Below are 24,811 nucleotides of genomic sequence, written 5' to 3'. Positions count from 1 at the left end.
CCATATAAATAAGACTATCCTTTTAAAAAATAAAGTCTCAAACAATATAAGCCTAGGCTTATATATTAAAAACCAATTGGAATTTATACAACTCAAGCGTATTTGTCATTCTCTAATTAAACCTAATTAATTAATAAACTTGTCTTATTATGTTAGTTAGTTAGTTAATTAATTAATTAATTAGATTAACAGAATGATAGAATCTTGATGTATACATACCCATTTCAATAAGAGTCTTTAAACAAGTCATGGTTTTTTTAGCTTTATGAGGAATTTCTATAATTATTTTTTGTTAATACTTAATAAAGACTATTAGCCTTTGGGATTATAAATTAAAAGGAGAGACAAGTATATTATTGAAACGTTTGTCATATGCCTTTTCTTTTTCTTTTTTTTTTTCTTTAGAAAACCAAAAAAGTTCAATTCCAATCTAATGCAGACATTAAAAAAGGAAATTGTGTTTTAAAGTTAGGGAAGCTTTAATCGTGGTGGGACTCCAGCTCGTGCTCGTAAGTTAGGAACTGAAAAAGTATTTTTAAGGATATAATAAAATAATCATGGTTGGAGATGTATCATTCTACTGAATCACACTAACTCATGTGCCTATACATATAATATCATTTATGAAAAAATTTTGAGGGGACAGTGTTTGAGAAACCCATTCACTTGATTGATTCAATCAAGCATATTGTTTATTAAATATTACATACACTTCATAAAATTTCTAAAATATGGCTCCTAATCTTCCGACCTAATCACCAGTGTTTTCATAAGGATGAGCTTCCAACAGTGTATGCTAAAAAGAAATATTCCTAGAAAAACACGCTAACATTATCGCTGTTCACCGAGACAAATTCACACAAGCAGCTGTTACCTTAAACCAGAAACCAATTCTGCTCTTTCTAAAAAAACAAAACAAAAAACATGTCATTTGTTTCCATTTTTTCAGGTCAGCCCTACCGGGGATTCGTGATATTTGGTTTGGAACCAACCACAAGAAGACCCACAAAGGGTGCCAAGCCAATGCGCCAAACAGGTGAGGGCATGTTATGTATTGCCTTAAGTTAGCACACATGCATGAACTATATTACTCTCAAGCGGGATTGATCCTATCCCCCTTTTCAGGTTAGCCCTACCAGGCATCCGTAATATTTGGCTTGAACCGAGCACAAGAAGGCCCACAAAGGATGCCATGCCAATGCGCCAAACAGGTGAGGGCATGTTATGTATTTCCTTGGTTAGCACACATACATGAACTATATTACTCTAAAGCAGATTGATCCTAGGGCCGGGATCACTTCCAACAGCAATATATAATTATTCTGAGCTTATTCCATCTACTAATACTGTGAAATGCAATACTATAATTACTTAAACTTATTATTGATAAAAAAAAAAATATATATGTAATTTACACAGGAGATGCAGAAAGTAAAAAATCTGGTTGTGATCTTTGGAGGAGTATCCCACAAAAAGGACAGAGTGGTTTTGTAGTTTCTTTTAAAACAGAAATATCTGTCAAAGATTTGAAATCCGAAGGATACCTGGACATCATGAAAAGGATTTCTGGCGCAAGCTTGGAAGTCCATCTGTGACAACACTTGCAAAACCACAAGGGAGCAGTAGGGCAAACCTGCATAGAGACAGCACATCTTTCTAATTTGTGCTTCTGATCACCTCCATTTTTGCTGCCCAAACCATTGCAAACCGCAACTTCTGCTGAAACAAAAGGAACTGATGCTGAACAATAGCAACATTTCTCTTCTGCTGTATACTCATCCAACTCCTGCCTATTCAAGGAAACATACAAGATTACAAAAGAAGTCAGATCATGTAAGAGAGAAACAGAAGTCCTGCCATTCATCAAAAACCATCTGTTGGCACCCCATAGTAGTTTATTGGGTTAACCGTCTTGATAACAGGTGGAAAGAAAAAAAATTAAGGAAATAACAAAATCATAAAAATAAGAAAAAGCAAGAAAAATCATATCACAATTTCTCTCAGTATTCACAGGCTCCTTCAGGCCCCGTAAGATAGATAACAAAGGTTAAATGATTCTGATAAGAATTGTGTAGAAAATGTTACTTATTACAAATATATATGTGTGCGTATATATATATATATATTGTATTTATGGAGAGAGAACCAAACAATTCTAGCATGATATTTGCATTTTTCCTATAGAATCAAAATCATTAGGAGAAATTATTACAAATAGGGAGGACAGGATATCATCCTGAAGAAGCCAAAAGGACAAATAAAAAAATAAAATCCAATAGTAGAAAGGGCATCCCAAATCCTTCTGCAATGTAGGATAAATTTCCGAAAATACTGCAAATCTCAACCCAAAATGAGGCAAAGAGAACCAAGGTATCCAAAAAAAAAATCTTAATAGGTTGAAAAGGACCTTTGAAACTTATTAGCATTCGTCTCCAGCCCCTCTCTATGGCATCTTTTTGTTCCTTGTTACTTCCAAACCTCTAGTTATTTGTTGAAATAAAAATATCAAGGGCCAGGGACAAGCTGTAACCAGCAAGGTTTGGCAGACTCTAATGATACAACCACACTAAAATACAAATTATTGAGAAAACTCATTAACGACAAAACTCAAACCTATTACACAAAAATAAGGCACGCGTTCAAGTTCAAAAAAATAATATGAAATAATCTTTTAATCTGATGTAAACAATATTCAAAATTAGTACAAATTTGATCCATTTACTGGTGCAAATTCATATTCGCCACATCTAGGACAAATCTACAAACACAAAAAGTATCAAAACTTTGGTTTAATGTGAAGAAACAACTAACTATTATGTAGCACATCATACAAATATTCCGAGGTAGAGCCCAATATGTACCACATGCCTGAAACAATCATCAGTTTAAGACTCTAACCTCAGGGGGAGCTTTCATCTTCCAAAAAAGAACTAGAGAAAGGCATATTAAAACTAGAGAGATGACGGCTAAGTAAATAAAAAATAAATACAAGCATAGACACTGGATGAATCAAGGGCCATACTTTTTAATCTAGTCTAAAAACTATATGAAAGGAATCAGGGAACTGAAGGAAAGAGATCAAATTAAGATTTCCCAGCCATTACTACTTCAGAAGGAAAACATATTCCAAGAAACCAAATCAATGTATTAGTACTACACAAAATAGATGACTAAATGGTACCTCTTCTGCTGCGTTTTTAGTTCCGACGCAAGTGCTTTTAGTTCATCACGCATCCAATCATGATTGAGTGCAACCCATTTCTCCATTTGGCTTAACCCAAAAGGATACCAATGGCCCAGACGAAACTTTGTTGCTGAATGAGATGCTAGATTCAGTGAAGAAAAAAAAGTAAATCCCACTAGCCTTTCACGAAGTTCTCTTTCACTCCTCAAAAGCAGCTCCAACCACAACATGAGATGCTTATCTTCAGCATCATGTATTGCTCTTAGATTTTGTATATTGCTATTGATTTGGTCAGCCTTTAGCTCCGATAACATTACACATCTAGTGATAACATTCAGGATGTGCAACTGACGAGAAGTAGCTTTAGGGACACTTCTAGAGACATTTGCAATAATTTTTTCAGTAGAAAACCCAATATGTGATCCCAAATAAGAGATACCTAGCCACTTGAGAACAAGGTACTCTACATACTCTGGAATAGACCTCTTGAAAGCCAATAGTGAAGCTACAATATCCCAAACGACAAGAGGCTTATCTGCATGATCAAATTGCTTCAAAGACCATAAAAAATTAGACTCCCAGTAAACCAGTTCTTTCTCAGAAAAACCAGAAGCTTCTATGCTGATCTCCAGGGAATTATTTGATAGAACATTGAGTTTTTGCGCACCAGTCCAGAAGAATTCCACAGCTGCCTTCTGAGACCTGACAAAGTTGAAAAACATTAACTTATAGCATAATGACATGTAGGTCCACAAGCAGAAATAGAAAAGCATTTTAATTCCCACTACTTTTGCTTTCTGTACAAGGTCATCTAAAGTCAAGAAATTTCTTTGGCTAGTCATTTTCAATATGAGCTATGCATTCTATTGAGTTGAACCTCGTTCTTCTTGTCATCATGCTGAGCTTATATCAGTTCGGGTATTATCTAGATATATTATTAAAAGAAACATTTAGAATATCTTTCACCTGGCCTGGTACATTTGATCCAATAGATCTACATTGAAACTCCGAACCTGTAAAAACCAAGAAAAGAATTTACTTCTTGATTTAGATCAAAACATTTTTGTTCATACCAAAACAATACAATTGCTGCCTTTTTTTGAGCCTCATCTTTTGTTATATTTTAGTACTTATATGGTGAGGTATCATAAAAATACTACCATGCAACTATATAAACACACAAGTCCTAACACCAAACTTTTTTCATGGAAATTAAATGACTGAAAGTATACCATGGCAACCACAAGATTTCCAGGGGAGAATGCTACACCAAGGCATGAAAAATATACATCTGGAAGCTGTAAAGAAATGTTCAGATTTGTTAAGTTAAATCAATAAGTGAGAAGATAAATGAGATCATAGAAGGCCATGCCATACATCAGTGCCGCTTCTCAATCCTGGAGTGTTTGATGGAATGGGGACTTCAGACAAAGAACCCTCGTGCAAAATCCAACTTCGCACAAAATTATCCTAGCTCATTTGGAAAAAAAAAAAACAATAGTAAACTAGGAGGAAAAAATAATAATAATAATAAAAGATTTTTAGAAACTATAAACTTAAGCTACTAAAACTAAGATTTTTAGAAACTGTAAACTTAAACTAAGATTTTTAGAACCCTCGTGCCAAATCCAACTTCGTGCAAAATTATACTAGCTCATTTGAAAAAAAAAAAAACAATAGTAAACTAGGAGGAGAAAATAATAATAATAGTAATAATAAAAGAAGATTTTTAGAAACTGTAAACTTAAGCTACTAAAAACCTTATATCATATCCAATATACATGCAGTTAAAGAGCATAATGCAAGGCCAAGTGATCAATTATAATCTGCTGATTTTTATTTCCCCAGGATATGGACAGGCTAATCCAAAAGAATAATGATGAAATAAAATAATGAGAAACAATTAACTAATTCTGACACAAAGAGCACCTAAAGTGAAGATGAAGAGATGATCCAAGTTAATCTATCTAATTCAAAAATCATAAGCAAACACAAATTAAGACAGCAAATCAAAAAATTGAAAACATAGAGAAACAAACATCTTGATTTAGAGTTGTTTTGATCCCAACTGAATTACATCCACAACCTTCACCACCTCTACTAGAGGATTTCAAGACCACTGTCTAAATGCTTACAATACTTTTTTAACAGTTTAGGAACAACCTAATTAGACAATATCTTTTCAATTGGTTAAGGCATAGCAACTCCTCCTAAACTTAGTTTCTACCAAGTCGTCTGATAAGCTCTTTTTTACAAAGATATTTACACACCAATATGGAAGAAAAAAATTTCAAGATCTCTCAAGTTAATTATAAAATTTGTAGGCTGATAACACAATACATCTATCTCATATTCCTTCACACTTTATGGCCCTTCCTTGGTGCCCTTATTCACATATAGGGGAGCCGTTGTAAGTGGAATATTCAAGAAATTTCTACCAAAGAGCTCAAGATGATTGTACTTCGTTGTAAACAAAGAAGTATTTGTCCTACATACTACATAGGTATCATACTTTGCCTTCATTCAAATACAAATGATATTTAAAATTAAAAAGCCAAGATGTTATTCAATTAGTTCCAATGGCTAATCTCCATCTTATCAGCAAAGAAGCTCAACAGTCACGAGATCTAAATCATGATGACTTTAGCAGTTTAACAAGTTCAAAGAGGATGCTTTCCTAAATAGAAGAGTTAACATGACAAACAGTTGGACTAATTTTGTATCAAATATTTTCTAGTAATATATCAATGCTGCAATTAATCATATATTCAATTTCTATAAATAATCAATCAAACAGGATTCAATATCAATCTATCAATTAAATAATCAAGTATCAGTGACATAGTCAATTCTATGATTTCAATCAATTTTATCAAAATCTGGTTTTGTACAAGATAATTGTTCATCATTAAATTTGATTCTATTTCATTAAAAAGCTTCATTCCGCATTATAGATGATGGATTTTGGTTGACTCCGAGGCGGAATGACAGTTTTTGCTTACTTTATGCAAATTGACTTTAGCTGCTCTTTTATTTTGTTCTAGAACTTGCAAGATATTTTGATGATTAAGTTCACATGGATTTAGCATGATCATTTATTTTGTATATAACTCTTTATGCATGGATTTCTTGTATTAACTACTTCCAGGTTGGATATTGTTTATTATGTGATTTTGAGCTTATCAAAGGAATATGATAATTTTGATACTTTAGTTGACTACAGATGTTTTCCATGCTTCAAAGGAATTATGGATCAGCCATTTTGATTGAGACAAGAGACAAAGAAAGAATGAGAATGTGTGGATATAGGTACAGAATCATAGATCTTGAACAATGAGATAATTTGACTATGATTCATGGATATTCTTGAATGATAAAATATATTGAGTACGATGAGTAATCTTTAATATCTTTGTAATTGAGAGGCACCCCTTTGTGTTTTAATGATACCTTTTTTCTAACCTTAAAAAAAAAAAAATCTTTATGGTATCTTTATAGCTATGATTATTCTAATTTAAGTAGGTGATGGATTTGATTTTATGGCTTTGTCATGATAAAACATGAGAATATTGGGATAACTCTTTCTAAAAGAAATAAAGTCAATTTAGAGGAGGAACAACTATCTTCACAAAATCGACTTTTGGATATAATTGCTCGAAATCTTAGAATTATATATGTAATTCATTGCTAGTTATTAGATTATTAAGTTGATAGAAATCATGTTTGATTAATAATGGATGGAAACTGAATATATGATTAATTGCAAAATTGATAGATTAGTGGAAAATATTGGATAGGAATTTAGTCCAAAAACTTGCCATGTTAAACTCGTCAATTAGAAAATATTCCTACCTCTTAATTTGATTCTGATTTATATTGCTAAAGTTCATCATGATTTAAACGGCTTTTGACCCCTGGGCACATTTGCTGATAGGATGGAGACTAGTTGTAGAAGGTAACTAATAACATCTTGGCTTTTAGATTTACAAAGATTTTTTATAAGTTGAATGCAGCAAAGATATAAATAGCTTATGTAAATAAGTATCAATGTTTTTTTCTTGACAGCAAACTACAATCAATTTGGAACTTAGTTTTCGTGACATGATTTCTTGAACAAAAAGGGCAATCCTAACTGTATAAACAGGGCACCAAGGAAGAGCCTAAAAAACTGAACAAAAGTGAGGAAGACTTCTTGGTTTTTTTGAGCTTCAGAAATTGCATAACCAACCTTGATAACTTTTGTAATTCTTATCTTCTATACCAGGGAGTGAATCTCTTCGTATCAGAGTAATGTGAGACACCCCCACTGAGTCTAAAGAGAAGAGTTGCATCTTAACCAATTGAAAACCTATTATGTGATTGGGTTACTGCAGAACATATACAAATATTATCACCTTTTTTGAAAATGAGCCTCTTTCAGGATTGAAGTCTTTATCTTCAGGGGAACAGGGTTGCTAGGGAAGATAAAGAAGAGAGGACTGAACTTGAGCCTTCCAAGAATCCAGTATGCCTTAAACAAACTAGTTCCCCTTCCAACAACTGAACCTAAATGAATCTATCAACTTAGATGCTCAATGATTGGGAGCCATATTTTGGCAATAGTTTTTTACTGTAGAAGACAGGTCCCCTTAATATCTTGAAAACATAAGCTGTTTCTTATATTCAATTTTAATGAACAAAAAATAAGCGTATTTGTTTCCTTCACAAAATCCTTCCCTGTTTTTATTCCATTCAGAAAACCTCAAGGCAACAAGTTCTCTCAGCACTTCCATCTATTTACTGCTGGTCCAATCTGGGATAAGTATTAATGTGCTCTCAAATTAAGCAAAGTGTAATAGAGGAATAATGTATTGAAGATTTTAACCCGAAATAAATAGCCTACAGAGAAAGAGCATAACAAAAATATGAAATTACAATGTTGAAGATGCAAGACAAAGATAAAACGAAATCAAACTGTAGCAAGTTCCATTCTTCTCTCAAGAAAAAAATCAAGTTTGATTCAACAATGATTCAAAGCATGAACCAAGCACTTGTAATAATTCAGCTAAACAAGTGTTACCTGACTGCAGCTGTACAAACAGCATCCATCAAATGCCCAGGCTAAACCTGTAACCTAATAAAATTCTAGAAAACATAAATCAAAGTTGGTATGCTGCAGAAGATTGAATGATAACAAGAAACTTACAACTTGATCGTGAGCATTGCATGAACCAGTTCTCTCAAATTTTTGGCTGGATATATCACATGTCCATACTTCAAAAGATCCAGAAAATTTGCCAATCGCCAACAACATTCTTTGATTGGAATGATGGATAGGCATAATAAGCGAAAGTACTGAGACTGGGACAGTATTAACAGTTATCATCTGCAGATAAATTCCAAAAGTTGGAATTTAGTTGTCTAATATAAGTTAACTCAACGACAATGCTTGAATAGAAAGAGCTACCTCTTTTAATAGAAAAACTGGAGAATCATCAACTTCTGATAACTTCCGCAGATCCTCACCATATCCCAGCCAAATCCTCACACTAAGAGAATAATGTAGAAAAATCATACAAAACCTTCAAAGTACTTAAAGATTTAGTTCAGTTGTCACAATCTGAATAATTCAAAAATACACCACACAATAAAGCAGACTGAAAAGCATTCTGGTTCCAATTGAAAACCACAATTATTTTTTTCTTTGGCAGTAACATGGATATAAAAAGCTTATTATATTGCATGAGCCACTCACCTCCCATCAGAACTTCCAGTAGCCAACAAAACTTGAGGATTTGAACATTCAGCATCAAGCAATCCCCAACTCACTGTTGTAACCCATGACGTATGTGCCTGAAGCAGCCCAATAAGAATCGCAGACATTGAGGAATTACTGTGCTCAATGTAATAGCATTCTGGTGCATGAATTCTCCAGAGAGAAATTTGACCTGACTTTGCACCAACAGCTAGTAGACAGAAGCGATTGGATGAATCATGTTGAGCAAGTTGGCAAGTTTTTGATGATACTCTTAGCACTGGAGACCAAGAAACAACAACTGATGATAATGTTGCATTGCGAGATGCATACTGATCTGTAGTTATCAGTGGGAGGCTACAATCTTCAGCTATCTTGTTGACAGTATTCCTCTCAGTTTTAGACACAGAGGCTTTCTTACGTGAATTTTTCTCAGATTTAATCTCAAATGCCTGGATATCAAGTAGAAACACGTAGAAATAACTGTTTTAATGGAATTTGTTTGCATCATAAATTGGGAGAGGCTTTTTCCAGCCCATAGAAAGCAAGTAGTAAAATAAGCAAGTCTATAATAAAAAGTAATGGCCGAGAGGGGAAGAATGAAGGAACTTCCTTGCAACAAAAGCCACACCTCAGGCACTCTCTGGCCCTCCATTTCAGAGGAAGGGCTGAAGACAGCATCATTATCATTGTTGTTTTCACAGTCTGATGAATATTCTTGATAAGTACTGGAACACTTGTTGCTGCATCACAGTCATTAATGAAAACTAGCTTTTAAGTGCTTCAGAAATTTTCAACAACTGTAGAACTCTTTAAAGGATAATGTTAAATTTTAACCTATCATGCTCAAAGCCTAAACAGGTTATATTTTTTCTGGTTGTCTTTACTTCTTGGGGGCTGGGATATTCAAGCATCAAATTTATCAATAACTAGACTCCCACCAGACATGAAAACCAAGTTTCACATTTCTTTTTTAGGCAAAAAGAAAAAAACTCTTGCACTTTTCCTCTCTTTGATCCTAGACCACTTCCAGGAACCAACTTTGCATGTTCATTGCCCTCCCCATCCCCGAAGAATATCTAATAAAGCAGAACATTGTCCCAACCTTGCATATGTTCTGCACAGCTCATGTGGCTTACTTCCACTTAAAAGACAAGTGTAAAGAAAATAACCATAGATAAAGAATTGAAAGTAACTAAATACATGAACAAGAACAAGCTTCTTACATTGTCAGCCGTCTTTGCTTGCTTTCCCGTCTTGAAACAGAGATTGAATCTTCATCTAGCTGGTCATGCTCTTTTGCTTGTTTCTAGAAAAGGAGGTTAAAAAGAGTATCGTATGGACATTAAGGCTGATCAGATCATGTGCATAGACAAGAAAACATCCAACCAAAGTGTTGTAAGCTAGTCGTTAGATGAAAAAAGCAGGTAGCACAACAGCTAGGGAATAATAACTTACTTTAGAATAAACTTACATTAGAAACTCCTGAGGAAGGAGTAGCTAGCTTCCTGAAACTGATAGTTGAGAGATAATTAGAGAGCATGTCTGTTATGTCCATAACCTACAAAATAATGGACTGAAAAGTTTGGCTTTTGAGAAAATAAATATGTAATAAGCTGCATATAATGAAGACCTTGACCTAAACAAGCAAAAGCATTCTTAACTCAACTTAAACATGCAAATTTTGTCGAATGGGCTATCAATCATCATGAAATTCTCACTTCTTGGCAACTACTCTATGGTAAACAAATAACTTGAGCATTCATGATAAGTTCATAACTGTAGTTTCCAAGAACCTGAGGTGAAAAGGAAACTGTTGCAGTGTTGTTGCTGCATTACCTGTACCCAATCAGCACAAAAATCATGATAGGGAGGACGATAGAGCTTGACCCGTCCTTCAGCCGAGCAAACAGCCAGCAAACACCTGCACCCAGTCACACCTGAAATGCCTTACTCACCCAATACAATCATTCTAATCGTCATGTTATAAACTGAAAATAGATAAACTGCAAGTCAGATATCTTCATATTTGAAGCTCGTTACCCTGAATTAGGTGCCATTCCGATATCGGACCACGAAAGGGATCGAACACAAGGACGAGGGTCTCGGTTCAGACAAATCGGCAACAGAGGACCAGTCAACAATTCTGTGAAGAATCATCCACCTTAGTTATAGCAATTTGAAATAGTCTAATTAAGACAATCCTGTACTCATAACAGAAACAGATACAAACACGCACCTTCTCTTTTGATAACCCCGATACGAAACGGCTCGCTACTGGGAATCGTGATCAGGCCTCGAGGTCCAAAAGGCAATGCTGGATTCTGATCAAAATTTCGAAAAAAATAAAAATAAAGAAAATAACATACAAGAAACAGAAAAAAAAAAAAAAAAAAAGTTTAGAATAACTTCGAAAAAACGAAAAGGGAATTACTAGGATCGTGACTAGGTGACCGGAGGCAACAGCAATCAGGTTCTCTTGAGACCAGGCAATGGCGTTGGGGTACAATGGCGAAGCAACTAGCGCAGCTGCCTGGAAACACGAGGCCATAGCTCCCTCTTCTAGTTAACCTGCATATAGGTGATTGAGTTTGGAGAGAAGTGAGGATTGTTGGCGTAGCAGAATTTGGAGGGAAAACTAGAGCAAAGAAGAACGGCTAAGAAGATGAGAGAGTGAGTGTGAAGAACCAAATTAGGAGATCCCCGGCCCGGGATCAAATCGCAGAGGGTGCTGGTTTGAGAAAAGTTTTGTTTTTTTTCTTTTTCAATTTATACAGAATAGAGAGAAAAAAGAAAGAAGGGGAAAAACAGTGGACGCTGGTGGATTTGATTACGGCTAGGTCGATTGTGAAGGAAATAAGTAAAAGTATGGATTTTGATTTTATTTTTTTTTTTATTTAATAATATTTGGGCTGTAAATCGTTTTCAATTGGGCTACTTAAAGGGCCGAAATATATTATCTTGTTTACAGGCCCAATTTTAAAATAATTTTTTGTTAATATTTTAAATATATCAAAATACATGATTTTCACCCTTTTAACTTATGAAAATATTCAAATTGCACTCTAAATGTTTCTGGGTTTAAATGAATATTCAATTTTAAAAAATTTATAAATCACCCAATTGCTTTTGAAAAAAATTAACACCGTTAAATTCAGCACTTGTAAAAAATAATATCATTTGTTTTAATTTACGTTGATTTTACACATATGACATGTAATGTTTACATGAACTTGTATAAATGTTAACATTAATTTCTCAACTCGTTCGATCAACTCTTTCTCTCTTTGTGGATAAATATTTAAGTTAATTTCCACAAACTTGAGTATTCTCTACGTGAAGAATGAGCGATTCGTAGTATAGTCCCTATAATTCGATTTTGTTAGGGCTCTTGCATCATCGTCATCCACTGTTAAACAAAATGCAATGTCAAGAGAATTCCTTAGTAGATATGCTGTTGATCGATAACTTTATTCGATAGATAGACAATGCTATCATAAAGAGATTCACCTCACTCAAATAAACCACTGGAAAATGCCAATCATTAGTTGATAGAATTCAAAATATAGGATTCAATGTTGTAGTCAAGCTCAAGGATTAGGAGAATAAGCCAAACACGCAAAGACTTATGGAATGCATAATATTTTTCTTTCTCATCTTTTATTATAAGTGAAAAAATAAATAAATAAAACACTCAATATCTTATATGTTTGTTTCCTTTCATCTCTATCATTTATGTACGTTTCTTTGTGTGTTGCTCTTTTTCTTTCATATTTATTTTCATATGTAGAAAATTCACGTATGAAATAAGTGAAGCTTGGAGTTTCAACTTTGAGCACTGAACCTAAGTTCGCTTCTTCACATGCTTCCAACCTCAAACCTTCATTTATGAGTTATAACTTCAAGTGTTTTGCTAAAACCAATAATTTTTTATACTTGTCTTAAAATATTGCTGAAAATGGTAGTGATTTATTCAAATTTGAATATAAACATCAAATAATTTATGAAAATTTTGAATTATGACTTTTTTTAACATTTTAAATATAAAGAACTTGTTGTCGACTATCATATAAAAGGGGTCTCAAAGCCCATCAGCTTAGCCATACTCATGGCAATTGTTGTTTTACTCGTGCCTAGCCATACTTATGATTTTTTTTTTCTTGCTTTCTCTGTGACATCACGATGAAAAATTCATTTATTTTACTATATGATGTTATGATAAAAGGCGGTTGACAACAAAAAAATCAATAGCAAAGGTAAAAATAAGGGTATGGAATAAAACTCCTGTATGACTTTATAATATAAAATAATAGAAGTAAATGCGTGCTCGATAAAATTTAGAGTCAACGCCTTAATTAGAGTATGAGATGTATTAGCACACTTAGAGTTATATGCTATATATTAATGCTGTGATATCTATAAGATATCTACTTACATATGTTGGTGAATGTATATGATTATTATTGACAACGTTAATATCGATTAATAGTACAATTTTAAATATTTTTAAAAATTAAGAGTTAATTTAAATTTATAATAATTAAAAATTAATTATTTTAAAAATAAATAATAACATAATTAATTTATAAAAATTAAATCTTACAATTTTGTGTGGAATAACATAATCCGAAATCATGATAGAAGTTTAAGAACATGCTGTCTAGAACTATCTAACTCTAACTGATGTATAATTTTTTTTTAATCAAGTAATTAATTGATTTTTTAGAATATAAATTTGAATGGTAAATTATGTGTCTTTTTGTTTAATAGAGCAACTGATTTAAGAAGAGAATTTAGAAGAGATGGCTCTGGCGGGAAAGCGGAACGCGGTCTCTTACATCCATCAAAACGATGCGTTTTACGGAAACTATATTATTTGTGAGTGGTGCGGTTTTCAAACAAATCACTTGTACCAGGTGACTGCAATACCTGTAATAATGGGGAATCAGTCCCAGGAGGAGAAACCAAACCCTAGCCCTAAATCAAGTTCCTTTAACAAGAACAACATTGACTCACTGAAGAGGAGGAAGAGCGAATTCGAGTTTTGTAAGGCGTGCAGACTGAATCACAACCAAGGGCAGCGCCATAAGTACTTTCCCAGCCACAAAAAATCCACCGCCGACTTTCTTGCTCGATTTCGTACTAAAACTGAAGACATCCGCTTCTTCTTGAAAAATCCCAGCGTTCTCCCGTCTGAATACGCTTCACGTAGTCGATTTTGGTGCATCGTATGTGATGAGGAAATCGATGAGCTGGATAGCTCCTTCGCTTGGTACTGTTATTTGTTCTTTATTTGATTGATGTCTGTATTAAGTTTATGTTGATGATGCAAAGCAGCTAAATGTACAGAAAATAAACAGGTTTTCTACTCAGCCAAACGATATGCACGTATTGAATCCGGTTTGAATTCTGGTTTTTATGGAAGAAAGGAACTTAACATTTTACTTGTTATTAATTGAAAGACGAGGAGATTATGCATGACTAGAATGTCTAACTGATTGAGCTTTTGAATCGGAATCTTCTGTTACTTAACCTGGATTCACATAGTTGCTGTGTCTTTACTTTGATATCGCACTTACCAAGCTTGGCTCTATGATTTTTATTACTCTTTCTATTATTCTTGCACATTTCACGTCTCTCCCTCTTTCTCTCTCTCTCGCGCGCGCGTGCTGAACAAGATTATAAACCATGATTATTTTTTTAGTTGCAATGCAATAAACCACCTGGCAAGTACGGATCATTTGAAGAATTTGAAGCATTTCCTGTGGAAATACGGGGTTGGAATGGACCGGGTTGACACATTTAGGATATTGGAGACTGATGTATCAAAGGTATAGTGTCAATTAATATTGTATTTTTAGATTTTGTATTTTACTATATTCTATTTGAGGGCATTCCGTCTAATTGATACTACCTTCCTTTTGTTGAGAATATCAATGGGAGGAAAAGGAAACTGTTATCAAGAATCTTGCAATTGTGTGCTCTATAGTTTGTAGAAGCTAGGAAAAGATGAAAACATTTTAGATTATACTTATCTAAATATGATTGATTGTTGTTGAGTGCAGTGGGAGAAAAAGTGTCAGTTGCTGAAAAGTGAAGCTTCTTTACATGGTCAGGGTTCACATGGGTTTCTACATGGACCATCAAATAATATCCACAATGAACTTGAACTTAAAAATATAAATAACTTTGAAAATAATGATAATCAACCTCTTAAAAGTTCTTCAAATTCTGTTATGCCTTTACGGTACTATACGGGTGAGTATCAGATATCTCATTCAGGGCTTCCTGGAGCTACAAATTCTGGCTCAAGTCTGCACGGTCATACTTTCTGCCTATCCATGGACATGCATTCTGGTAGTAGTTTATGGCATTCAAATGATTTAACCGGTATGTATAATCTACTCTTTGTTATCCCATTTTTGTTCTAACTCTTTAATTGGATTATATGCGAAAACTTCTTTATGAAGTGAGAACTTATGGTTGTCTTATGGTATCTGTGATGTTTTGAATTGTCCAGTTAACCGATCTAGCCAACAACCTCTTCCTTATAGTAGTAGAGTGCTCTCTGGAAATTGTTATCGAGGTACTGGAGAGGTAAGCTAATTACTCTGTTTTCAACTGTGGAGCTGATTGTCTTTCTTTTCATTTCTACCCTCCCTCCCCCAACAAAAATGATGGTTTTTACTTTAAACTTCTATTTTTAGTTTTCAGAATTTTTAAGTCTTACCTGCAACTTTACCGAATAGATAAGCAAAGGACATGGAATAAAAGCCTTACTTGCTATTATTTCACTTAATCGTTGTGGGGATTGACATCACTAAAGATAATTGATTGTTTTTGTATATGATATGCAACTGAACACTGTCAACGGGCGGTTTACGTAGTCCATTAAACATACTTGGCAGGATGCACTCTGGAGATGCCGTTTTGTTAGCTTTGGTATTGCTTTTCGTAACTCATAAAACACCTGTTCTAGACTATTTGTGGCAGATATATTTTTACCTTCTGGCTTTGGCTGATTCTTGCTCTCTCTGACCTGGCTATTATTTACTGTGTTCAATTCTCCATTTTTTTGGAGTTACCTAATTTTATCATTCTTGATTGAGTTGCTTGTCACTGATCCTGCTTCTCTGTAAGATTTAGATTATTGGGACTTTATTTTGGAGTTCCAGTGCATGGGTGACAGTAGCTTTCTAACTGCCATTTTGATTCTTTCTGTCTCTATGTCTCTGCTTTGGTTTCATGTGGGACATGGTGTTGTGAAGATTAGTGGGTTCTTTTCTTTTATACCTTCTGGTTCAGAGTATTTTTCTTGGTACTCTTATGGGATTTTGAGAGGCAGCTGAACCAAATGCAGTTTCCTATAATTGTTTGAAAAGTGATATTCAGGCATGCAGAAAACTGTAGAATCCGAAATTTCTTCACTATTACTTATAATTTTTACTCATTAACAATATACTGATCTGGATGTGATCTACTTTGAGTTAAGATATAAGGGTGTATCTATTCATGTCGTTTAAAAGAGTTGCAGATTCATAACGTGTATTATAATCAATTGCAATTCTTCTAAAAACTCATGTTGCCAGTAATTCGGGTAACTTTTTTAGCCTCAATTCTGTACCAAATGGCCTCTTAATGTGTCTAAATATCTTTATTCATCTTCAGTGTTGTTTTGACATGCTTTCACAAAGCACTTTTTGCATATGCATATGTCAGTTTGTTAACATATTATTTCTAGATGTACCAGGTGCATCAGGACAAAAAAATGGTGCGTGTGGACACTGCTTCTTTGGGTAATCATCCTGTATTTCTGTTCCTAAACTGTAATATGCTCTTTTTTAGCTAGTGACTGAGATACCTACAGGATCCTTAGTAGGAGACTGAAAATAGCGCTGACTTAAATACACTTTATGCTAGAAACTTGTTTGGAAGGTGTTTGGTTACCTCAGTGTTCATATGCTGAACTGTTTGTCTTCAGGTTTGCAGGGTGTCAGTCTGATTTCTTCCTTTCTTCTGAAGTGGCTGCAGGAAATGTGCATTCTGGAGCACCACCTCCTTGGTTGGATGCAGCGGATGGAAATTTATTCAATGATCAAATGGAACTGGCCAGAGGCAACATTGATTTTCCTACTAAGGGATCGGGCAAGTCCCGTAAGCTGAACCCTAAGAGAGTGGGAGCTGCTTGGGCTGAAAGGAGAAAGATGGAGCTGGAGAGGGAGAAGAGAGGAGAGGTTATTGAGGATGATTGTGATGCTAACTGGCTTCCAAACTTTGGTAGAGTTTGGCAATCAGGTAGTCGAAAAGAATCCCGAAAAGAATTCGAGAATGAGAAACAGAAGTTACTCAAGCCTGAAAGTAGTTCTGAGATGCCTTTAGAGATACAGCCTTATGTTAGTAAACGAATGGTAAGTATCATATACCTCTAACAATGTTACCGTGGAATTGCTATTTAGTATTTTTATCCTTTTCCCACCAAGTCTTTCCTTTTGGGTGCAATGATAACAATATCCTTCACCCAGGATTGCATGATTCGCCATGTAGCTAGTTGTTTGCACTATATGAGGTTTGACCATTGGAGTTGCAGAGGTGGGGTTTTTCATAGTATAACAGAAATGGAGATTTTACCTTTTATTGCCATTACTGCACTGTTTTAGGTTTATAGTCTGTTTCATCATTTCTGTGTGGAAGTATAAGAGAAGCACTTTTAACCCTAGTAATTGAGTTCCTAATGGAGCTGAAAGTCTTCGTTGAAGTTTGTACATCTGCACAGTGCAGTGTTGTCATAATATAACTTGCTGAGTTAAGATCCTAAATAATTGTTGGTGTGGCAAGCTTTGCTCACATCCTGGATTGCTAATAGCACCTCTTCCTTGCTCTTCTCCTTATGGCTAATTTATATCCTTGAAGATAAAGATAATCTTCAAGGAGAGGCAAAATTTTGTATGCTGATGTAGCAACCTGGGCTCAAATGGTACCTTGTTGGATGCGGAGTTAGCAAAAATTTTAAATAGAAAAGATATTTGGGATGTTTTAAGTTGTTAGAAATGGTTGCTTTGGTTGTTTAGGTTCCTGAATATTGGCACTCAATTAGTTGGAATTATATTGTTTAGTTATTTCTTCAACAGCTACATAAGTTGTAGGTTGTATTTGCTCATTATCCAAGAACAATGAATGCATATTGAAATCCTTCTTTCTGTAAATTTCTGTAATTTCTTCTCATCTTCTTCAAATTCTTCTCAGTTCAGGATCCGGGATCCTGACATGCTGCTACTTGTTTTAGGGAGTTGCTCTAGATGCTTCAATTGTGGGATATTCTTTGCTAGAGCAGAAATATAGAATGCTTTTGTTATCTTTTCTTATCTTTATCTGCTTCGAACTGCAGCTCTAATTTTGTAGGTTTTGCATTTGTTTGAATCAATTCACTTGGTAAATGCTTGCTAGGTTTTTGATTGACTAGTTTTATTTTAACTTCTCTTTCAATTGGATTGGAAGTTGTAAATAATAAATTTAAGTAGGCTTATGCTTGTTTTCCTTTTCTTGTTCTTGCAGCAAAGAGACAAGGGCCAGTGCTGATTCTAGTGATTTATGTTGAAATGAAAAGTGACCATGTTAATATCAATGTAAGAAAATTCATTCTTTTATCCATCTTCCATTGTTGATGTTATGAACATCTTTTAAGATTTTTATGAAGAGAAGCATTAAGGTTGCTGTGAGCTTTGGGTAGGAAAAAGTTAGTTACATGTAAATGTTTTTTAGATATTTTTCGAGTGGATTTCTGGCATTTCCATGTGGGAGTTAACTGGTTTCCTTTTTGGTTTATAGATAAAAAATTTGTGGATTTGGTGGTTTGGATCATGTAATGGTTCAAGGCTAAAAAAGAATGTTGGAACTATCGACTGACTCTGACATAACATAATGAATATAATAAGCACTCTTTCAGACTGTTCTATATTCCTACTAGGAGGGTGATTGAAAACTGTTGAATATTATCACATTCCAAAACCTTGTGCAATTGGTGCTCATGCATCATATCGTACAGACAGTGTACTGAGAGCCAGCAGGCCATGGCATCATATTTTATTGTTACTTGTGCCTTGATGATCTTGTATATGGTTACAAATTAGGAGCAAATTAGTTAACGCCAGATGTTAGTGAAGATTTATACTAAGTTGATTGTTTTGTTTGACAAGCATGTAAACAAGTAAACGACTACCTGGTTTGTCTGCACCTGATAACTTGATTTTTGAAAATCAAATCTATAGTAGTATGGATTTAATGTTGAATTGTATTGCTAAGCTAAGTTCTTCAGTGTTGTGGCATATAGTTGCTCTGGCATTGAGATCAATCTGTATGTGGTTAACTTGGAGGATGTGAATCTTGGCCCCTGATTGGCACATTCCTCACGATGGAATGCAACAAATTTCATCAGTTGGTCACCAGGAGAAGTGCTACATTACTCTTTCAGACGTGTACCAAGATGGCAAAACCTTTTAGAATTTGATTGACCCCTGAGCCTGAAATGCCATAAATGTCCTTTAGAAGAAACCAAGTTTTCCTCACACAAGAATTCCCATGAAAACCACTTCTCAATAGTTCGTTGAACATCATGAACCACAACATCTGTTGTATTCCCAGCCCTTGCTATCATACTAGCAGTATAGATGGTTGCCATCCTACCTGGTGCCTCTAGGGAGTCTCCACTTGGTCCATCCACCACCATGATATCCCAGTTAATCTCATACACTTCTTGTGGTAAGTTTGTGAGTGCCAATTGACATGTTGACTGTTGAAGCATACCTGAGTTAGGTGTACAAGCTGGATTTTGCCTTGTTTGCTCGAGCAGCTTGTAAGCCTTTTTTGATGGCATCTTGTAGTCCACCTTATAAATTCTTGTGCTGTTGGAACCTAATTTGATTGCCCTTATCTTATTAGGGTCATCCTCCAGAAAGATAGTGGTCCCCCTTCCATTAATTAATGAGAAGGAAAGGTAACGGGGCTCAAGCCCGAAAATAAGTAGATTGCAAGGAGCTTTAAGAATGACGAGATTCAGAATAACCTGGAATTCCTTTTCTGTGAGAACACCCACATTAGCAGAACTCTGAACTGAAGTTGGTGAGGGGCCTGGTGCAGTGGATTGAATCTTACTGCAAGCAGAAGGAGAGGAGCAAAAATGTTGCAAGGGTGAAGGCAAAGCACGGAGTGGACGAGGAGAAGATGAAGCAGTGATTCCTATTTTAAGAAGTCTGAGGATGGAATAGCTTGAAAGGATGAAGACAATCAGGGGAATAAGTTTCCTCGCAGGAAATTTCATCCTTTCAGTTCCTCGCCAGGGTTTTTGGCTAACAGGCGAGACTCTATATGAAAACTTAACAACAGGCGTTAGAAGGGGATATGGTATTTCAGGTGGCATTTCTTGCTATCACCTTTTGTGTGTGTGCATATACTTTGTGCACTTTCACATGCACTATTATCGCATCTCCCCTTCTCAAGGTTGGGGGAGTTTCTGATTGCACAAGATGTTACTTTCCTGATATTCCCATGAGTGAATGAGAAGGAATGGCTTTTGCTTTTGTTTGAAGTGTTACTTTTCTGTCATGGAGTTGGTGCCTAACAGATAGTTACCCAATTGATGTGGTTGCCAACTTGCCTTGTGTTCTAGAAATAAAATATGCTTACCTGTACCCTGCAGGGAGCATGAACGATAGAGGTTTGATGTTTCAATCATTTCTTGTGTTCTGAATTAAGCCCTGATTAGTTGAGTGGTTAATTTTGTCCAGTTAAAGTTGTCAAGAGGATCCCTTTGGTGGATGTAAGAAGTTGAAGGATGCCAATGAGTTGTTGCCGGGTCACTTTCAATCAGTCTGGACTTCTTATGGAATGTCTTTTTTCATTTTACATAGGAGGGACTGAGCAGTGATATCCACTTTTACAAGGTAAATTTTAATTTGCCCACAGCAATAGGTGTCCAATTAGAAGAATGAGTATAAGTTGGTGTGGTTATTTCAAGCAGCTCATATTAGGAGGACTTTGGTTTGCTTCCAAGCTGTTGGATCAATAACCACAGTTAATTAGTATATATTGAAGATTTCAAGCTTTCTAGCTTATTTATGCGATGAACTTCCGTTAGAAATATTTGCACCTAAATTTGGTAACTCCGCTTTGAGGGGTCCTCCGTATGAAAATTTGTTTGTGATGTCAATTTAATGATTTAATTGTGGGTCAAAAGTCAAACCTTTCTTTTGGAATACATTAATCTTTGTCAATAACATATCTTTGAATCAAATGAAAGAAATCTAACTTGTGGAATTTGTAAAATACGCAAATAACATATACTCTTTGCAGAATTTGTCTATATATTTTTTTTTTTCAACAAAATGCATGTGCATCTAGAAGCTGTTTAAGTTGCATATACGAGATGGTATATGGAAATTCTGAAATCTAACTAGTGGCGTTGTGTTATGCAAAAAGGTGATTTCATTGCTTATTTGCCATTGGAAGGCAGGTATCTCTTTATGGTTTTATAGAATTTCATCCCGGTTGTAGTTCTCCTAGATGTCTGAAAATTCTGCAGTTGGGTTTATAAAAATACACTATATTTCACAAATGAAGAGAGAGAGAGAGAGAGAGAGTAGCTTTCCTGTCATTTTCCAGAGAGCTTCAAGGGAAGTCACATCACATAAAAAGAAACTTCAACAAGGCAATATAAAAAAAAAATACTTAAAAGAAGGAGGGCAACAGTATTTACATTTGAAAAGAGTGGTTGGCAAAGAATATTCAGATTATTATGCTGTGAATAATCCTCCATCAGCCATTTGCTGATCTTTTTTTTTTTTTTTGTGAAATAAATTATTATTTTTTTCTGAAATAAAAATTTATTGAAATAAATCATAAGAGGGAGAGCAGTTGGGTTCAACTGAAAGTAAGGGTGCAGCAGCTAAGTCGGGATTTCTCATTATAAAAATCTCCATTTGCGTTTATAATAAGGATTTATATATGGCCTTGTCTGTATGCAAGCTCTTGGTACGGGGAATCTCTCAGTCGGTATAATCTTCCTCTCTCATACCAACATTGTTTACACCGAATTTAACCCAAAATCATCATTGATTTCTTCTATACTTGAATAGCTTTAAGATGATGATGCTCTTCAATCCCAAATTAGATGAGAATCAAGTAGATTTACCCAGCCTGTTAAATCGTTTTAATTTTATTAATCAAGTATGAATAAAACTAATATCACACTCTAATCCCATAAATATTGACATAGAAAAGATTAGACACAGTCCCAAGTTTATTATATCTAGCAACTCCTCCTAGATTCAATAAATTAGATGGGTAAATTAATTACTTTGGGAGACTTCCAATGTAATTTACTCTTTAATAATTTTTACAACCAAACACAAATCACAACCTGGAAGTAAAATAGTCACTTTCCGTTCAAAATTTTAAAAACAATTTTTTGCTGACGTTTTCTCCAAAATTTGAATATTTATTTTTTGAGTCTGTTGTCATGTCATATTATGTTTTTAAATCATTGATTTGAGGTTTCAAGATTCAAATGAGTATGTTGACGAACAGTTATTAACCAGTTCATGTTTCCTGTTTTAAAACATTGTTCAAAGGTTTCATTCTTTAATACCCTTCAAACACGTCCTCCCAACTGTAAGCAAAAAATTTCATGCTCATTAACCTTCGTTTCAACTATTTCTGCTTTCTTTTTCTTTCTTTTCTACAAAAAAATTGTAGTCATTAGTACATTTCTCCAGTCTTCTTCTTCTTCTTCTTCACCTTCCTTCTCTCTTCTTCATCAGAATTCTGCAGAAACAGATTTTTGCCTGTTGTCCTTCAATGTTCTTTCTTCCTTGGTTCTCCCATCAGCCCATTTGAGGTTAGGCTGGAAAACAGAAAAGGAAACTTGGGAAGAAATATTGCACAACATATGGTTTCACCTACAGGATCTAAGGTGCGTATTTATAGTTTAAAGATCATGTGAGACATTTGGTTTTCCAGAATATTTTAGGTGGTAAAAGCAAGAAGAGACCCTAACACAAATATTGACAATGAAAACAGGATATGACAGAAGGTGATCTCAAAGAACCCCTTTTTGCTTCTGTACCAAAATCTCCTGTTCAGAATGGGAGGCCAAGTAGCATGGTTGTCAAGGTAAATAAAACCCTATATTCAGATCCCTTTTTTCAAGGTTCTATAACTTGCAGGCTTGCAGCAACTATATTCACATGTATCTGGCTAAGTTTTGATTGGTTTTTCTTATTCTCATGAAATAACAGAAAGCAAATACCGTGATTCCTGCACATATTGTAGCTGAAGCCATCTCAACACTCCATGGTCTAGACCTGAGATGGTCAGGTCCAATCACCCCTACAGAAATGCAGTATGTTGAACAGTATGTCCTGGCTAAGTATCCGCAGTATGCTGGGCTTGTTGAAGGAGAAAAGATTGATCTGTCTAGTCTTTGTATCAATGATGAAGAATGTCCGGCAGAGCCTCCGCCTGACGACAAGCGAAAGTCACCAAGAGGAGGTTTTCGAGAGCCCTCTACACCGATACCATCACCATCCTTGGGCAGCAATCTCCCTGACTTGGATAGAATCCAGTTAGAGCCATCAAGACTACTTGATATTCTCACCAAGAAGTCCTCTTTTCCTGGAAGCTTCATTTCAATCCCGGAAATTCAAGCTCGAAACAAAGTTCTGAAGCATTGCGGATTGCCTGACAATGAGTATCTTGTTCTGTTTACTCCAAACTATAGAGATGCAATGATGTTAGTAGGGGAGAGCTATCCTTTCTTCAGGGGCAACTTCTACATGACAATCATTGGGGAAGAAATGGATTACGTAAGGGAATTTGCCACTTACAAGGAATCAAAAGTGATTTTGGCACCAGAGACCTGGTTGGATCTGAGGATCAAGGGATCACAGCTTAGCCAGTATTTTAGAAGAAAGTGTAAACATACCCCAAAAGGCCTTTTCTCTTACCCAGCTGATATCAATGGGAGGCGGTACTCCATGCATTGGGTTTCTGAAGCTCACCGGAATTCATGGCACGTTCTGCTTGATGCCACTGCATTTGTTGGGGGAGATGACTGTCTGAATCTTGCACTTCATCGACCTGATTTTGTGCTCTGCAGTCTTGGGAATACGCATGCTCATCCTTCAAAGATCACATGTCTTCTTGTTAGGAAGAAATCCTTCGATCCCACAACAGCTTAATCACATGCCAGCAGGTGAAGAAAACAGCATGTGCTTTTCTGCATATATTGTTTTTTAGAACACATGACCAACGAACTCTGGATTCTCAAGAGCAAAGATTTGCACTGTTAGGTGTAATCCATCAAAAAATAATGTTCCTATAAAGATATATTCAAGATTGAAATGTCATAATACATTTTCTGAAGTAGTTTGGTAGGATTTCATGTTGGCAGGAGAGGCTTGTTCAGCCAACACAGTAAGTGTAACGCAGACTTGTGCAGTTCAGGAAAATAATGCCCAAGGTTCCTTTCTCTCAATCCAAGAAGAAAGCATTTTAAGCCAAAGAGCAAAACCTTTTATGCAAGGATTAAGTTTTCTTCTTCGCTAAGTAATTTTTTGGCTTGACAACATAGTTAGATTTCCATATAAATCAGTATGCCAAAAACCGCAAGCCTACCATTTGAAAGAAGAAAGAAACCTGAAGAATGTAATTAACAGAGAACAAGAAACAGAAGGACCCTGCAAGCTAAAAAAATGGAGTATTGACAGGAGTCTACAACTAGTACGTGCGGTAGAAATTTCATCCTTGTTGGAAGAAGGCTTCATATTCAAATCAAAGAAAGTAGAAGCTTAAGGGGAACAATCTAAAGTTAGCAGGCTGTAGTGGAGACATTATTTTGCTTG

General features: G+C 35.2%; 4 protein-coding genes and 1 long non-coding RNA gene across 15 annotated transcripts; 3 read left to right on the top strand and 2 right to left on the bottom strand.

Annotated features, from left to right (window-relative positions):
* Positions 1-900: 900 nt before the first annotated feature.
* LOC148239756 (uncharacterized) lies at positions 901-6,591 on the top strand. Its single transcript, XR_015816398.1, has 3 exons — positions 901-1,036; positions 1,126-1,211; positions 6,408-6,591. It is a non-coding gene; the product is annotated as an uncharacterized LOC148239756 (long non-coding RNA).
* Positions 1,355-11,757, bottom strand: LOC110820434 (Transducin/WD40 repeat-like superfamily protein). 4 transcript variants are annotated; one of them, XM_088211590.1, is made up of 17 exons: positions 11,607-11,757; positions 11,353-11,489; positions 11,158-11,242; positions 10,962-11,064; positions 10,758-10,842; positions 10,393-10,479; positions 10,145-10,227; positions 9,550-9,661; positions 8,919-9,370; positions 8,631-8,712; positions 8,370-8,549; positions 8,244-8,297; positions 4,562-4,654; positions 4,417-4,482; positions 4,151-4,197; positions 3,182-3,886; positions 1,355-1,790 (listed from the first exon to the last, which is right to left on the bottom strand). In XM_088211590.1, the coding sequence occupies exons 2-17, from the start codon at positions 11,467-11,469 to the stop codon at positions 1,412-1,414; spliced, it is 2,730 nt and encodes a 909-aa protein (XP_088067716.1). In that variant the 5' UTR covers positions 11,470-11,489; positions 11,607-11,757; the 3' UTR covers positions 1,355-1,411. The 4 variants fall into 4 exon arrangements, with proteins under 4 accessions (XP_088067716.1, XP_088067719.1, XP_088067718.1 ...); XM_088211593.1 differs by lacking the exons at positions 11,158-11,242; positions 11,353-11,489; positions 11,607-11,757 and having other exon boundaries at positions 10,393-10,432; positions 10,758-10,858; XM_088211592.1 differs by lacking the exons at positions 11,158-11,242; positions 11,353-11,489; positions 11,607-11,757 and having other exon boundaries at positions 10,393-10,432.
* Positions 11,758-13,805: 2,048 nt separating this feature from the next.
* Positions 13,806-18,870, top strand: LOC110820464 (coiled coil protein). 7 transcript variants are annotated; one of them, XM_088211594.1, is made up of 8 exons: positions 13,809-14,190; positions 14,623-14,749; positions 14,984-15,308; positions 15,439-15,515; positions 16,660-16,714; positions 16,941-17,326; positions 18,471-18,541; positions 18,744-18,870. In XM_088211594.1, the coding sequence occupies exons 1-7, from the start codon at positions 13,856-13,858 to the stop codon at positions 18,492-18,494; spliced, it is 1,329 nt and encodes a 442-aa protein (XP_088067720.1). In that variant the 5' UTR covers positions 13,809-13,855; the 3' UTR covers positions 18,495-18,541; positions 18,744-18,870. The 7 variants fall into 7 exon arrangements, with proteins under 7 accessions (XP_021905631.1, XP_021905630.1, XP_088067720.1 ...); XM_088211596.1 differs by lacking the exon at positions 18,744-18,870 and having other exon boundaries at positions 16,669-16,714; positions 16,950-17,326; positions 18,471-18,634; XM_022049937.2 differs by lacking the exon at positions 18,744-18,870 and having other exon boundaries at positions 16,669-16,714; positions 18,471-18,634.
* A 149-nt stretch (positions 18,871-19,019) lies between these two features.
* LOC110820352 (glucuronoxylan 4-O-methyltransferase-like protein (DUF579)) lies at positions 19,020-20,365 on the bottom strand. The gene has a single exon (XM_022049800.2). The coding sequence runs from the start codon at positions 20,329-20,331 to the stop codon at positions 19,375-19,377; it is 957 nt and encodes a 318-aa protein (XP_021905492.1). The 5' UTR covers positions 20,332-20,365; the 3' UTR covers positions 19,020-19,374.
* Positions 20,366-21,164: 799 nt separating this feature from the next.
* Positions 21,165-24,471, top strand: LOC110820465 (uncharacterized). 2 transcript variants are annotated; one of them, XM_022049940.2, is made up of 4 exons: positions 21,165-21,962; positions 22,730-22,881; positions 22,989-23,081; positions 23,207-24,471. In XM_022049940.2, exons 1-4 carry the CDS (start codon positions 21,929-21,931, stop codon positions 24,146-24,148), a joined length of 1,221 nt encoding a protein of 406 aa, XP_021905632.1. In that variant the 5' UTR covers positions 21,165-21,928; the 3' UTR covers positions 24,149-24,471. The 2 variants fall into 2 exon arrangements, with proteins under 2 accessions (XP_021905632.1, XP_088067723.1); XM_088211597.1 differs by lacking the exon at positions 21,165-21,962 and adding an exon at positions 21,997-22,580.
* The last annotated feature ends 340 nt before the right edge of the window (positions 24,472-24,811 follow it).

Source organism: Carica papaya, chromosome 9, assembly GCF_054855325.1.
Source record: "Carica papaya isolate Zhongbai chromosome 9, ASM5485532v1, whole genome shotgun sequence".
Classification (NCBI taxonomy): Eukaryota; Viridiplantae; Streptophyta; class Magnoliopsida; order Brassicales; family Caricaceae; genus Carica; species Carica papaya.
The sequence above is the reverse complement of the archived record's forward strand: the minus strand, read 5'-3'. Positions and strand labels throughout refer to the sequence as shown.